Raw genomic sequence first — 15,979 nt, 5'->3', positions numbered from 1 at the left:
GAGCAAGCCTGTGAAATCATTTAGTAGTCTAGTCACAAAGCCTGAGATGCTGCAAAAAATTATACTTTAATTGCTCATCAACTATAAATCATTTGTGCCAAATTAATGCACTGGAAATTTTGCAAGACTGAGAAATTGGAAGCTATTTCAATAAGGACACAAAGCAGGGATATTGTCTCATAGATACCAATATCAGTTTTACCTCCTATGCTCAGGGAAAAAAAAAAAGAGGCTCTTTAGTGCCAAGAGAAGGCTGAAGCACTGATTTATCTTTCCCTGCATTGATTCAAAAGGATGGAGAGGTTCTTTTTTCCTCTTGCATTTACTCTATCATAATCACTGAAAAGGAGAGCATAAACAGGCATCCCAGAGACACTGGGGTTACACCACAGCAGAGTGAGGATTCAAAATTATTTGTCTGTTTTCTTATTGTTACTGTAGATTTTTCTGCTGTGCTGAGGAAGAATAAAGACAGGGAACTTCTCCACTGTGCAAGTCCTACCCAGAGCCTGAGCATTTTTTTAACATGGGATGTGTGTATGTGAGAACACCAGAATTTCCACCAAAACTGACTAGGCTGTGTACCCCACACCTGAAGATTTTGAGCATGATTCACTCCTCTCTCCTTGCATATATCCACCAAAGCTTTCTATACCTCCTGAGACAGGCACAAGTACTGTGCACGGGGTGTAAGTTGGAGGGCAAAGAGCTCTGTGGTCAAACAGGGGAGAAACTTTTTCAAGGTAGCCCAGCCTGAGCTGGATGAGAGGAAATTACTCACAATCTCACCCTTCCAGTATACCCAGCTGCCATGACTCACCCCAGCAGGGATCCCAGTAAGCTAGTCACTCACCATACTTTGAGTGTTTCCACCTCACAGCTGATAAATCTGATTCTCAAGGAGATTTTAATAAGTGGGTAGAGTGCTGATTATGTCAGGAGCTCTAAGGTCATTCCTGTCCACAAGGCCAAAGGGCTGTGAAAAGCAGAAAGGATTTGGATGCTGAGGTGTGACAACAACCCTAATCACTTGTTTTCAATGCATAAAGATACAGGCATACAGCAGGGAGAGGCCTTCAAAGTCCAGTGCCATCTTACTGAAAGCACTGTTTAACTGAAGCACAAGAATCCCAGGCATTCCCTCCACCGAGACCAAGTCAGTCTGCGCTGCAAATGGAGCATCTTCCTTCTGCAGTGCCCCAAAACTTCAGGGGGTTGGAACATGTTGCAGTTTCCTCTTTATTGATGGAGGAACGGAGCTAGCAGAGATGAATTGAGCCACTCAAGATTACACTGACAACTAGGAACAGAACTGAGAAGAAACGAGCCATTCCTTAATTTTGATCCTGAGTCACAACTGCATACCAGCCTAAATTTTTTTCCATTTAAGAGAATAAACAAGATGGACAAAATGGAAATATTCAATCCTAATAGAAATAAACTAGAGTGCACTCCAAATGCTGTTTTAGAGGCATCTGTCATCTCTGTAGCTGCAATGAGAATGTTCCAATGTCCCATTAATTTTTGAAGATTTTAGCAAAATTGTATTAAGGCATAGAATTTCTCTATGCCTTTTTTTTTTTTTAAACAAATACCTATTTTTACCAGACCCGGGCATTGTTCTTCTATTTATATTTAATGCAGTTACATCACCTCCAACTGTAAGTTAAAACTGGCTCTTCTCCCTCCCACACAAAAAGGAACAATGAATGAGGCTGCACAGCTGGACTGGAACAATTGCTCTAAACTCTGCAGAGCCCCACTTGCACAAATCGCTGCAAGTGAAATAACAGGAGATAAGGATTACTCAAGTGAGCAAACCTAAGATAAGACACTAGTTCTGCATTTGGCAGAAACATAATCAAGGATTGACGATTTGGCAGCAGCACTAGAGAAACTAGGGTTGAGGGAGACAAGACCGGCATCAACGGCTGCCAAGTTCCTCTGCCTGGGACTCGCAGTTTTAATATAGGGCTGGTGATAACATGAAGTGTCTGATTCTTAGTTGGTCAAAGTATCTTGAATGTTATTTTCCTTCCTTAAAATTAATTTTGAGCATTTGTTTTACTTTGTTTAAAAGATAACAAATTCAAAGATAGAGCAAACTCCAGAAACACACTGTGATTTAAACACAATTTGTGAATTATCTTGAACTTTGCATTTACCACCCAACTCCCACCCACCACACCAGCAGTTCAGAGTCGTTCCTGGGGAGTCACGTCCTGCTGCGAGCTGGCAGGGCGACACGGCTGCGCCACAGCAGCGGCCAGAGCAGCCGGTGTCCCGGCTTGGCAGGGGTGTCCCGGCGTGGCAGGGGTGCCCCGGGGCGCAGCCCACCCCCAACCCGGTCACTGAGGACGGAGCCGAGCGAGCCCCGCTCGCCCTCCTCGGCCCCCAGCAGCCCAGGGGAGCCTGTGCTCGCACCGCTCGGCCCCCGCTCGGCTTCCCCAGGCGGGGTCCTGCCCGCGGCAGCAGCCCCTCCGCACGGGCACGTTATTTTAAACAAAAGCGCCTCCGCTGACCCCCGGCCCTGCAGCGGGCCAAGCCGCGGCCGTGCCCGCCCGGCGCGGTGGGTTGCGGGGCGCTGCCCCTCCGGCTGCGGGAAATGCGGGGTCGGGAGTCCCGCTCCCCCGCCGGAAGCTCGGCGAAGCCCCCAGCCTCAAAACCCACCCGCAGCTCGGCTTTTCTGGTGGAGGAAGCTCCGGCTCTCCCGCCCGCTCCCTCCTCCGGACGCCAGGCACACCCCCCCCCCACATACACACACCGCGGGGAGCGGCGGGACTCCCGCAGTCCGCCCGCCCGCCCGCGGGGCTGAGCCTGAGCAGCGGCGCGAGGCGCGGCCGGGCCCGACAACCAGCAACCGGCCCCCCACTACTACTACTGCCGCCGCCGCCGCCGCCGCCGCCTCCTCCTCCTCCTCCTCCTCCTCCCCTCCCTCCCCCACGGCGCCTGCGCGCGGCCGGTGGCGGCACGTGAGGGTGTTGTGGGCACGTGACCCCGCGCGCCGCCCGGCCCCGCCCCCGCCGTGCGCGAGCGCGGGGACGCGGCGCGGCCTGGCCTGGCCGCCCCGGTGCCCGCCGCCTCCCCGCCCCCGCCCCGCCCCTCGCCGCCGCCGCCGCCTCGCCGGCCATGAGGCCCAGCCGGCGCCCCAGCGCGGCCCTGCGTCGCGGTTGCTGAGCCTCCGCCCTCCCCGCCACCACCATCGCCCTCTCCGCCATCCCCTCCCCGCCCGGGCGGGGACCCCCCCTTCGCTCCCCTCCCTCCTCACAGCCGCCGCCATGTTGGGCCGGGAGCCGCAGCGGGGCCGCCACTGAGCCCCGGAGCCTGCGAGGCGGAGGAGGAGGCGGAGGAGGAGGCGGAGGAGGAGCCCGGGGCCTGGCCGCCCCGCACAGCCCAGCCGGCCGGCCGCCCAGCCGCAGCCATGGCGGAGCAGACCTACTCCTGGTGAGCCGCGGGGCTGAGGCCGGCCGCCGGCGCTGCGGGCCGCGGGGGTGGTGGGGAGCGGCCCCGGCGAGGGCCGGGCTGGGCCGACCGCAGGGGGTGTTCCGACCCGGCCTCCTTCCGGCCGGCCCGGGGACGAGCGGCTCCCCGCCGCGGGGATGGGGTCCCGAGCGGGGCGGGGGGCGCGGCTGTGCGGGGTGTGCGGGGAGCCGGCGCCGCGCCGTCCGCCGCGGGACTGCCGGTGGCGGGCTGCGGCGGAGGGGGGGCTGGGGCATAAAGGGAGCTGCCGGTGGAGGGGCTGGGGCCTGAGGTTTAAGCGCGGCTGAGTAGGAGGGATTAGGGGGAAGGGAGGAGGGACGTCGTGCGAGCGAGGGGATGGGGTGGCTGGGCTGTGAGGATTCCCCCCCGCTGACAGCCGGGGAGTGGGAGAGGATCGCTGTGAGCATTAGTGTGGCTGTCATCCTCTGTCCCGGAGGTCTCCTTAGGTGAGCTGGATCTCTGCATGGCTAGAGCTGGTGCACAGCGATCCTCCGGGCCTGGAGCAGGGACAGTACCTGCTCTCGCGTCGGGGAGGCTGCAGGTAATCTCTCTGCCCAAAGGGAGATTTATGTCAGTGTAGGCTGGCTGGTAAGTCAGTGGCATGTGTGTGTGTTTTCACCTAGTGACAATAGGCTTGTTCTGGGTACAGGAAATAGAATGGGGAGGAAGAGACCAGTTCCTGTGGGAAGACATGAAGTATAGCAAATGAGAGGGCATTTTTTTCTGTGTCCTGACACTGTCTCGGGCCTAGCTGGCAGTGGATGAAAGAGACGGGGTTTGGTTTCATCATGTAGTTTTGTTTTTTTGTATTGTCACGGATCACAACCGGAATATCTCAAATAATTTACCTGTGCATCAGCTCTATTGCCCTGACCACTGCAGTAATTTAATTGTGATACTCTTACTGCATTTTAAATTCATTCCAGTGATATCATCCAGAGTTGGTTTTCTTGGAAAAAAGTTACCATATCCTTATTAAAAAGGGAGCTAAATCTCAGCTTTTGACCTTGGTGTGTGCTGAATGTGGAGAAGGGATTGAATATGCAAGGAATATTCCTATTCTGAATGGTTCTGTAAATCCTTCCCTTTACTTTTTCAAAACTTGGAACCCAGTGTGGATTTCTGTTCTGCCACATGTTGAGCCTTTGGCAGCCCCTTCTCCCATATTCTGTCACTTCTCTGTCAAGAACCATTATACATATTGGTCTTTTGCTTTTTAGATGTTCTTATTTTGTTTCATGAGCTCAGTTCAGGCAGTGGTCTGCTCTGCTTTAAAACAACAGCAAAAAGACAACTTCTTTGACTTAAAGGATTAACTATGTTTTGTTACAGTAAACGAATGTCGGTACAGATTTAGGCAGTTTAATGTAGTTTAATTAGATGTGTCTAGTGAACTATTGTCTTAGTGTGTTTTAATTGCAGAATGAAATTACAAGTTGTAAACTATTCCAGGATTTGTCAGCTTTCTTTAGAAAACTAAATGAAACAAAACATCAATTCTACATTATTTTGATCTTTAACTCCCTTGCTTTTTTGAATGAGTGTCTTTGCCATAGTAGTATTCTAAAGGAAAGGTTTTTAACAGTGGCTGGGAGGAGGATTAACTCTTCTTTTGGATGCGTATTTTAGGGGAATGAAGTTGGGATTTAAGTTGTTCTTCACTGTGTGCTAGGTGGATCACAAGAATGGTGGTTCTTTCTTACAGTATCGAGGTTGTAACAGAACAAGGATATGAGGCTTACATCTCAAACCACTGTACTTTTGTGTCTGTATTCACTCATGTGTCCTCGTTTTTTTGAGGTTTCTGTCACTTTGCATTTTGACCCGTGATCAGCATTGTTTGGGAGCTATGGAAAGAGCAAAAATCCAGTTTCAGACTAAGGAGTCCTGTTCTAGAACTTGTGCACTCTACTCTGTAGATGCATGTTTAATTACTTACACTTCTAGCAACAATCTTCTGTTTGTTTATTTTTAATTATGGTAATGCAGCTCAGCATAAAATTGGCTAGTGCTTTAGTGCTTTTAGGAAAAATGCGCGTGTTTTCAACTGAGGAAACTGGTACTTCTGTACAGAAGAGTTGCACGGAATTGTGCCCAGCAATTAGTGCAGTTGGACAGTTTTGAAGTTGGCAGATCTCATCCTGTCCATTTGCCGGACTCGGTCCTTTTTCTGTGTTGCAAAGGCTGCTTTCTCAGAATGAGTGCTTTCTGTGTTTTTCCGGTGTAGTGTGTAACTGCTGTGCAGATACTTTATTTCACATCTGAAAATACATAATTTGTCAATAAGAAAAATCCTTTCACATGCCTATCTTTGTATAGATGTAAGTTGGTTCCTGGCTGCGGTAGTGCTTCCCATTTGTCCAGGACTTAAGTCTTGATTACGCCTCTTTTTGTGCATAACTATCAACATGCATCACAGAATCACTGTAGCTTCGTAAGATATGATAAAGGTTTATTTTGGGTTTGATTTTAAAAAAAAGATGTGTTAGAAATACCTTGAAAAAATGTACTTGCATGCTGTGATTACTGGACATTAACACTGTCAAGTACTTACGCAAAATAGGGCTTTTTTGAGTGATTGACGTCTCTATTAATCATGTTGTTTTGAAGGGATGAGAACTAATTCTCATTTTGCTATATTTATTGTTTTGTAAAATACTATATTTTTCTTTAAATTACCAAATGAAATTGATTGCAATTACTTTCTTTTATTAAGATATTATAAGCAGGAGGTACTTACGCTTTTTCCTCATCCCTTTCATAATTTTAAATACATAACTTATCTTTTGTCACTACTCTTGTGAGTTATTTCTTGCAACAACTTCTTCTCCTTTTTTTTTTTCTTCAGTGATGTCCACACCTATAACCATCTGTAGTTTTATTTAACTCTTTTTTTTTTTAATGTCTTCAGTAGTCTTGCTGACCCAGTATTTCACATATAGGTGTGTTATCCCTGAAAGGAAGATCTACTGAGAATTTTGCTGGTGAAACTGAATACTGTCATCCTGGAAAAACTGATTTTAATGTGAAATGTGGGATAAGTGCCAGATGGAAACGCTCTTTCAAAGGATATGCACTTTTTTTAAAAGAAAGGGTATTTGAATAAAATACTTGTCAGTAGTGAGTAGAGAAACTTTCTTTGTCAAGTACCTCCAATAATAGAAGGAAGTTATGAGAGCTATGTATGATACTGCCGTTACTCAAATCTGCAAGCCACAGAGAAATGCAACTGCTGCATCGCAGGGTTGCACGTGATTTTCTAGATTAAATGAGAGCTGAAATTTATCTCCTGCAAGTGGAATGGATTGGGAGAGGACGGAGGTTGTAGAATACCTTTGCTTCCTGTCTGTATTCCAGCGAGGAAATGGGACTGAGTAGTGACAAAAGTTCCTGCTACGCAACAGAGGAGGGAACAAATATGCGAAGAGACGTTTGCCCATCATCAGTGTACGCATGGTTAGTAAATGCCAAGGATTTTATCTACAGGCATCAAGCTATTGGAAGTATTACAACAGATGAGTATGGAAGCAGCAGGACCTAGATCATTACTTTGTGAAATACTTGGTCTTTCCTTAATTTCTAGCACCATGTGGTAGGATTTTTTGCACTGGATCCTATTTAGAAGCCACAGCAGCATGCATCTCTTGTTTTATCTTCAGTTAGTAGGTGTTTAGTGTTTTTCAAGGCCTGATGTAACACCCCCTCCCTTTTTACTGTTGCCCAGTCTGGCAATAGTGATTGCTTTGTTCTTTTTTTTTTCCCTTTGAATGCACAAAAGATTTTCACAGCTTCCTTCATATGTGAAGAGAGAAGGAGAAGGAGATTTCTACACCAAAACCAAATAAATTTTTCCTTTCCCAGAGTGTTGTATAAGAGTAATATGGATTGCAGTGTGTGCGTGTCCTGTCAGGGTGATGATTAGGAGGCAGGCTGGGAGGGTAAGCTAAGAACAAAAAAAGAAGCGGCTGTATTGAGTCACTAATCTTAAAAACAACTGAACTCCCTCTTAAATGTTTTAATCAGTGGAATGATTCTTGTATTAGCCATCAAATGTTTGATGAGTGAAATGGTGATATATTTAGAAACTTCTTTACGTAATGCAAAGGGTGTGGAAATTAAGTCTAACGATGTGTCAGAGTAATCAATAAAGCTACTGAATTTTGGAATAAGTGTAAATGTATGATGCCATCTTTGCTTCTGGGAGAATTCAAACTGGTTGGTGTTAAAAGTCTTTCTAGATTCAGAGGTCTGAGAATTCGCTTTAATTACATTTAAGCATTTAACATGCTACTGCCGTGAATTAAAATACAGTGTCTTCCAGAAGACTGAGATAGTGCTTTTAAGTCTTAGTTGGCTGGGTTAGATGTGTATGTGGGAGGGCAGGGAGTAAGAGGAGCTACAGCTTGTTGACAGAACTTGTCAAGTACTAGTAAAATCATTTTTTGCATTCAAGATTTTTTACTTGCTTTGCTCAGTTTAGGTTGAGAGACCTTAACTGACTAATTCAGGTGTGTTGAGGATGGGAGGCACTTTACAACAAACAAACCAAATAATTCACCTGAATTTTTAAAGTATTGCACTTTCTAGGTGACAGGTTGCAAAGCATATATATGAAATTCTGTTGTGCATACTGTCTAAAATCTGTCGTGAAAGCTTGGCATACAAACCTGGAGTTTGGCCTTTAATCTTACATTTGTCAGGAACTGAAATTACTGACCACACTCCATTTTAACGGTTGTTAGAAGCCTCCTGAGGACAAGAATGTCGTTGTATGAATGTGTGTGAGTGTCTGGCATCAGAAAAGTGACTTAAACCTCAGTAAATTTGATAATATCAGGTTTAGAGTTAATATGTTTGTCTTTCAGTACCAGTCTCACTTCACTTGTTTGTTATTCTCCCTCTAGCTTTTGCTATCTCAGACTGTATGTCATGTAGGCAGGGACTCTGTCTACAACGCTGGACTGAAAGACAAATAAGGCAAAGAGCATGGTATTAGTTGAAGTTTACAGTTACTTGAATGTACATATATATAATGTCTCTGATTAGCAAAGGGAAAAAAATGTTCCTGCTTCAATGTAAAGGCTGTATTTACTAATATATTAATTCTTTAAGAAAAATTTATAGTGAAGAACATAAATCAATGTTTTCTTGGTGCTGGTGTGCAGCACCTATTTCAATTAAGATTTCTGTCAGTTCTGCCTTTAGCCTTTTCAGGATATTGTGGCAGCAGAAGTTAATGGTTCCTTGCTTTTACCCAGTGATTAGAGAACTTGGCCAGGATATAGGAGATCAGTTCCATCCCGCAGGGTTTCTGACCTTGCATCTCTCACCTTCCAGGGGAGTGCTCTCATCGCCAAACTATGTGTTATTCAGAGGTTGAGCTTTCTATGTCCATTTAAATCTCTTTCACTTAATATAGAATACTGTAAATATTTGCTGGGCCAGGAAGCAGGCATGCCCTTCTGCCTTAGTGATCAAAGTACTAATTTGGGATTGGTGGGGACCTCTGTTCCACTTCCTGCCTTGATAAAAATGTAGTTTGGAAGACTGAAGGGGCTATAGTCTGTGGGGGTAGTTGAGGCTGCTTTTCTGGAGATGAAAGGTTGAATTCCCACAAACAGAAGAAAATCTGAATATGATGTCCTGTGTCATAGGTAAATGAGCTGTTAGGTGTGTGGATCTACCATTATCACTGGCTTTTCTTGTGGTTTATGTCAGGTTCGATGAACCTCTTCTTTCTTCTGTTGAAGGTGTGATCCAATAAAGTAATACCCTGTTTTGTGCACTTTGGGATTTTGGTATGAGTTAAGCAACCTGATGCTGTTGGAATTTGAGGAATTGTGTGGGGACCACCAGACAGGTCAAACTGAGAATATTAACTTCTTCTGAGATGAGTTGTGTTTTGGTGAATACCACAGTTTTAAGTACTAGATTCAGTTGCTTAAATCTCTGTCAATAATCGTTTGTCACTGAAACACATTGCCAAAAAATGTGTACTTTTGAAACCTTCCTACAAGAAGAACTTTGAAATACATGTCATGCTTTTTAAAATGCAGTGATTTTGATTTCCTAAAATTTGGAAGAAGAGCAAAACGGATTCTGGTCTTTTTTAGTATTTCAGCTATTTTATTTCATTATTTTGGTAATGTGATGTATCAAAATCTCTGGCATAAGTGCCACCATCTTTATTGCCCTTTGACATTTTATGATGGCTCTAAGCATTATAATATGCTCTGAAAGCAAATAATTGACACAAGCCATTTAGTAAAACAGTCTGATTTTATTCTGGTGACAGTCTGAGTAAAGTTTCCAGAAAGAACCAAGGCTGAAATTGGTAGGAAAAAAATCGTTGTGCACATTTTCTTTTTGGTGCTACATTGCTTTAGCATAACTGATTAAGATTAAAATTTGAAACGATTCAGCCAATTATGTGGGTTGAGTGAAGTGGAGTGAAACACAAGCTAGTGTGCTAGCTGAACTGGATCCAGGCAATCAAACTGACTTTGAACGGTGGTGATTTAATAAGATTAATGAGGCATATGTGTCATTGCAACACTTACTGATCCCCTTTCTCCCTCTGTAATTCTTCCAAGGATGCTAATGTTGATCTTTCCTCCTACATCTTTTACAAGTGGGGCCTCTGCTTGAAATACTCCGATCTGCCAAACCAGGGCTCTTCTCTCACGTGCCATCCCTACAGAAACCACTCTCATGACACATTTAGTGTGTCTGTCCGGCAGAACCACTGTGATGACGTTGTACTGGAACTGATAAATTGTGTAGTTGTTGTGCTGTCATCTTTGTTATTAGATTCTGTTGAGTATTTCTTTTTAGGGCCAGGTCTAAGCCTGAGGTCCCAAATTCCCTTGGATAACCTCTGTATCTGTATGTCACATTAAGTGGCATGATATAGACAGGGGTGTCAGAAAGTCAGAATGTTCTGCTGACTTTTTGGAAGGATGCTCTGTAACTGATAACTAATCAGTTAAACCAGAACATTTTTAATATCCTATGACAACAAGGATTCAAAATAATAAATATATTAAATGAGACTATCCTTATACTTCACTTGTGTGGGCACAGGGTTTAAGGATAGAGAGACTTTTTTTTCAGGATGTCAGGACAGAGGTTCTTTAAAATTATCACAGCCATGTCCTGAAGTAGAGGAGAACGCCCTAAGAAAATTATTCTCTATGGCACAGTCTTGTGCTTAAGATGCCTCTCTTAGTACAGAAGTTGCTCTTGTAGAAGTTAGAGAGATATAATCATATCTTACAGTTTATGTATGGTAGCATTTCCCCTAACTAGTGGAATCTGAAAGAATTATGGTGTTTGACTTTCATTTCTTATCTCCTCCTTCCTTCAGTATTTTCTGTGTCTGTCAGCTTTGGATGCTCTTCCTTTACTTCCTGTAGCTAAGTTCATAGGCTTTTGACCCAAGAAAGTATTTTCCCATGCAGCACGGGCATGTAGCTGAAGACTGTGAAATTATTCTCTTCCATATTTACACCTTAGCCTCATTTCTGCAGGGGTCTCCGTGACAGAGGTAGTGTAGGGGAAGCAGGAGGAGATCCAGGGGCTTCCACCCTCTGTTCACACACAGAGTCTTTAACTTTAGGCATGACTTGGTAACCTTACCTGCAGGAATAAGTGTCAATCTAGATTATTCTTCAGTCTGTCTGCTAAAAGAAAAAAAATAGACTGTGCAGTGTGAACTACTGGCTTGTAAAGCCAAGCACCCTCCAGTCCTCTGGTGTTACTGATTAGTCCTACCTGGTCAGTGTTTTTCTGCTTGCCATTTTCTGTCTCGAAAGCCCATATTTATTTCTTCATTCATATGGACTCTGCTGGTTTTGGACAGTGGTATCTTTAAAAAGTCCTTTTGTTCATCTGATTACTTCTAATAAATTTGCAATGATACATAATTTTAAATAACTTTTGTCAGAAGTTTACAGAGATCAATAGAAATGTTAAGAACTGATAGTGTTCCACTGAATCACAGAAGTTTGGGAACTTCTTGCTTCCACTATTTTTTCATGTCAGTAGTACAGTGAATAGCAACTTCATGCTAGAATAGCAAAAGCACTGTACAGATGGATTTGTGGTGCAGCCTAGTTTCAGGTGGTACAAAAAATCAAGTGATCTCAGCATGCAAATTTGGTGCACCTGACTCTACAGCAGTGATGTACAGGTAGTTTTGCAGGGCGGTTCTCCACACAGGTTAAACTAGTAGCAAGTGTATATCCTCAGGATTTATTTAAATTTCAGTAGTTACTTGGATTAATACGTTCAGCTTATTCCACTTGAGATAGCATAGCTTGGGCAAGAACTAGCATTGCAAAACGTTTGAGCTCTGTGGTAGTGCAATTAGCAGGACAGAGGTGAACACAGCAGCTGAGTTATGGTGCTCTCTGCTGCAGTGTTAGTTCTGGTGTCTGTGGCAGTTAGCAATCTGCCATCCCTTCTGTTGGATAGCTAGCTCCAATTTAAAACTTGATTTAAATTTATTTGGAAAATTTTGTAGTGGGTAGAAATTCAACAATGAATTCTGAATAATCATTGTAATTAGGATTAACCAGCTGTTGGTATAGATACGTTGGACGTATGAGACCAAAGCTCAGTGGTATGTTGTTACACAAAGGATTGTTTTTACTAATATAAATTTACCACTTTCAAGGCTACAATTGTGATTTATCTCACCATCATCTGTGTCAGACCCATTTGGCAAGATAAAATAGGTGTAGCATGACTTTGACTTATTTAGTCAGTGGGAAGTCCATTTTCCAGGTGACTGTTAGCTAAAGGTGAGGTTGGTGAAATAGCAGGCGGCAAACAGAGGAAACGGAGCTGGATTGTATGGATTTCTGTAGCCTGTATTGGAGACTGATGAGGTGAGTTATGTCTGCGTGTTGCTTTCCAGGTTTGATGGCGCAAGGTCATTCTAGTCCTTTTTACGAGTTCAGATTGATGGTCTGTTTGCTGGAGGAAGGATTATCTGCTTTGTGAACTCCTTTCTTGAGGTGGCTGATCCTATACCTTCACTTGAATAGCTGCTCTGAGAAGTTATCACAAAGGGCTAAAAGCTCTCATGGGGAATATTATGATCTCTGCAGGGTTTTGAAGATGAAGAGTAGAATCTAATTAAGCTTTATGTTGAAAATAGTTTAAAGAGCTGCTTTTTTTTTCTCTCAAAAAAGGAAACTTTAAAGCTAAATAGTGAAGAGCTGGAGTTTTGGGGTTTTTTTAATTTTCTGCTAAGTTGACTGCTTCTAAAGCAGATGCAGCTGTAAGCCGTTACAGATGGTACAGAACAGAAAGAACCTCTTTATCATACTAAAGTGCCTTACAAGAACCCCAATGTTACTTTTCCAGCTAGTTATCTTTCTCTTTATTTTTTTTATGTTTTTGCAGATGGAACATAAAAAAGAGCTACCTTAAAGCTAAATCAAAAGATGAAAAAAGTCTGCCATAAAACAGAAATACTTCTCTGCAGGGTGCTTTACTGTAAGAAGTTTCATAAGATTCCCAAAGCACCCTCTCTAAAGAACGTTCCTACTTTTTGTTGTCACAAACAAAGGTTTTTAGATATTTGGGCTAGAATTTTGTTGAAAACAGTCTCTGTCTGTTCTTCTGTGCCTGTTTTTTGCACCTGGAACTGAAACTGCTACCTTAAGCCTGACACTCAAGTGTATGAATGTACCGTGCTTCTCTTGTACACAGGTTATAAGGCAGAGATCAGGCCCTGTCCGGTCTATCACAGGACATAACTTTGCTCATGTATGCAGTGGTGTTTATCTGTAAAGTGGCCACATTTGTTAGTGTCAAGACCTTTTTTCGAGTTTGCCTCTCTTAATTGGAGGTGTGCCTGTTTTGATGGGCTCTATTTTGTATTTTCATGCCAGCTGAATCCCCTCTCTTCACTTTGTGCAGTTGTGAATAGTCACGTTTGCCTCAGAATCTCACCAGCTATCATCTGACAACATTAATTTGTCTTGATACAGACCTGGCATGATGAAAGCTGCTTAAATCTGGCTAGACAGACTGGCTACTCTATAGCTTTGACTCATAGAGGAATGTACTTTCAAGATTGTCACTGAAGATTCATAGTTTGGTTCTGATGGTGTTAACTCATTCTTTTATGTAATTTTTATGAAAATAGTATTTAATTCTACTCAGGCATGTTGTGATGAAGTATATATCGTTATCCTGTATGTGTGGGTAAGTCAACTCATCAGTAGCACTGAGCTGCTCTTTCTGGTCATATTGACAAGGTCATATTGATCAATTTGACTTTGGTTTTGGCTTGTTGATTGTAAGGCCTGATTGTTAAAAGCTTTGATTAAACCATTAGTTGTTAGTTTTATTTTTTGATCTGACTTCAGAATACATTGCTAAAAAGAGTTTGGATTTCCAAGCACATAATCAATAAAATACTGGCCTAAGTGTCAGAGGTATGAGGTGTGGGTTTGTTCTGTTTTTTTAAGTCAACAGTAGAGTCAATATAGATGAGATAACATCCACTTTTCTGACTTAGTGATAAAAACAAAGCCTTTTTTCTGATTAGAGAGCCTACTACATTTGGTATCTTTAAAAAGAGAGAATCAAGGTATTCTGCATATTTGTAACTTAATTATGGGAATTGCTGTAGAAGTTAAACTTCAAAATAAGAAAAAATATTTTTTATACTGGGATGGAAAGATGCGTTTTGTCTAGGAAGCAATGCGGCATTCAGGTCAATATCCTCCATACCTGAGAGGCCTTCATAGTGTCTGTACATTTTAGGTGAGTGTTCTTCCATCAGTTTGGCCAGCTGCATGTTTGAATCTATGTAAACTACAAAGTGATGATACCTAGTTGTTGGAAAAGATAGAGACCCTGGGCTCCCTGCTAGGGTATCTTCCTGGGACCTATTCTAGGATTTAATTGAATGAATTCTTCCCAGTAGTGCCTGCATATGTACATGTTAAGCTTTTTTGTAGCATTCATTGCTAAAACGCCCATATCTCACAGATAAACAAGTTGTATGGTTCTAGTACAAGTATTCTTGCACTTTCTCAGTCTCTGAACCACTGTGGAGCTTCAATTGTTACATTTCCTTTATGAGGAGGCAGTGACTTACCAAAGAGGTGGGATTCGCAGCACATTCTGCTATCCAAGTTCTGCTCTGCATGATCAGCCCTATCACTTACAGAAGGAAACCTTATGAATGTGAATAAACACCTCTTTTATTAGGCCTTGACTCCAGTAAGTATTATACTCCCGATGGTTAGAACAAGATTAGTGGAAGAATATCTGTACTGCTGGATCTAGATGTGTTGACAGTTACAAAGTCCAGAACTGGGCACAGACTTTATAGTGGTCTGGGGCAGTTTACTCTCCTGGAGTGAAGCTTTGATTAGAACCTTGGGATGCCCGTGCAAGGCGAGGAGCAGGGCTAGAGTGAGAGCCTGGTGATAAAGGATGGAGCTGGCCACAAGGCAAAGAAGTTAAGCAGCAATATGCACAGAATGTTTTAGGGGTAATACTTTGAGAGTGAGTTAGGCCACTCAAGATGGACTGTCCAGTATAATATATGTGTCTTGAGTGAAACTATACATAGAAGAAGATCAGCTTGGCTTCTGGATCAGATCAGATAATAACATTGAGTAGTGGTATTCCTTTGTGTGCTTGTTAGGAAACCTGCTGTACTTTTGCTGTGTTGCTTCAAGTGGAGATACTTACTTTGGTCTGAACTTTTTTGGTTTAGTCTGTTATCTGCCTCTCTGCATCCCGTAAGAAGTCAGAGTACAGATTTGTTAAGATTTACTGTCTTAAATATTTAAGTATTTTTGCTCAGTGTGTTGTTTCCTGTCCAAGCAAAGCTGCCAAAATGAACACCTCTTTGTCTTACAGTGCTTTACAGTAAGATTTTCAAGGTAAAGTTTTTTTATTAGGTCCTCAAAGGCAATACAGCTTGTCGTGTCTCTAGTGCTGGATTATTCGTGCTTTTCAGCTGAGGGCTACCTGGTTAGCTCTTGGTGTAGCAAACTGAACAGTCACTTTGGCTCACACAATTAAGACACCTTGGCAGGAGTCTGACCACTGTGGCCGTGCAAAATCTGCACTTGCCTGAATGGGCTGAAGGACAGTCTCAGCACAGCAGTGTTGCTGTGGGGCTCTGCCCTTCGTGCTGAGATTTCTCTTGCAGAATATTGCAGGTTAACAGATGTACAGGAATTTCTCTGCATATTGTGAGAGTCCTCTCTTTCGGCCACATAATTAATCTGTTTTCTTTTGTCATTGCCCTTTTTTAACTGCTCGCTGGCACCGTGACAACCATAATATTCTGCATATGCTTGAATGTTAATAAATATGGCTGGGATGTTGTGCCTTGGCTCAGTTGCAATTAGATGTAGCTTAGCCCTGGATCAGGCTTCAGCGGATGTCTGATACTTGGGTAATATGGCTATAAGAGGAGCAAGAGGCAGAAGGTGAAGTTGAGCTATTAGTCATGTAGAGT

General features: G+C 43.3%; 1 protein-coding gene across 4 annotated transcripts in view; it reads left to right on the top strand.

Annotated features, from left to right (window-relative positions):
• Nucleotides 1-3,124: 3,124 nt before the first annotated feature.
• The window catches only part of SPPL3 (signal peptide peptidase like 3), a 62,136-nt gene continuing 49,281 nt past the window's right edge, over nt 3,125-15,979 (top strand). For 2 of the 4 annotated variants that reach the window (XM_074886739.1, XM_074886738.1), the window contains exon 1: nt 3,817-3,926. In XM_074886739.1, the coding sequence (XP_074742840.1) occupies nt 3,817-3,926 (110 nt within the window). Of the gene's footprint in view, nt 3,445-3,816; nt 3,927-15,979 lie in introns of those variants that run through there. The other 2 variants (XM_074886740.1, XM_074886741.1) reach the window with 2 other exon arrangements.

The sequence above is a fragment of the Strix uralensis genome, chromosome 17, assembly GCF_047716275.1.
Source record: "Strix uralensis isolate ZFMK-TIS-50842 chromosome 17, bStrUra1, whole genome shotgun sequence".
In the NCBI taxonomy this organism is placed as follows: domain Eukaryota; kingdom Metazoa; phylum Chordata; class Aves; order Strigiformes; family Strigidae; genus Strix; species Strix uralensis.
The sequence above is the reverse complement of the archived record's forward strand: the minus strand, read 5'-3'. Positions and strand labels throughout refer to the sequence as shown.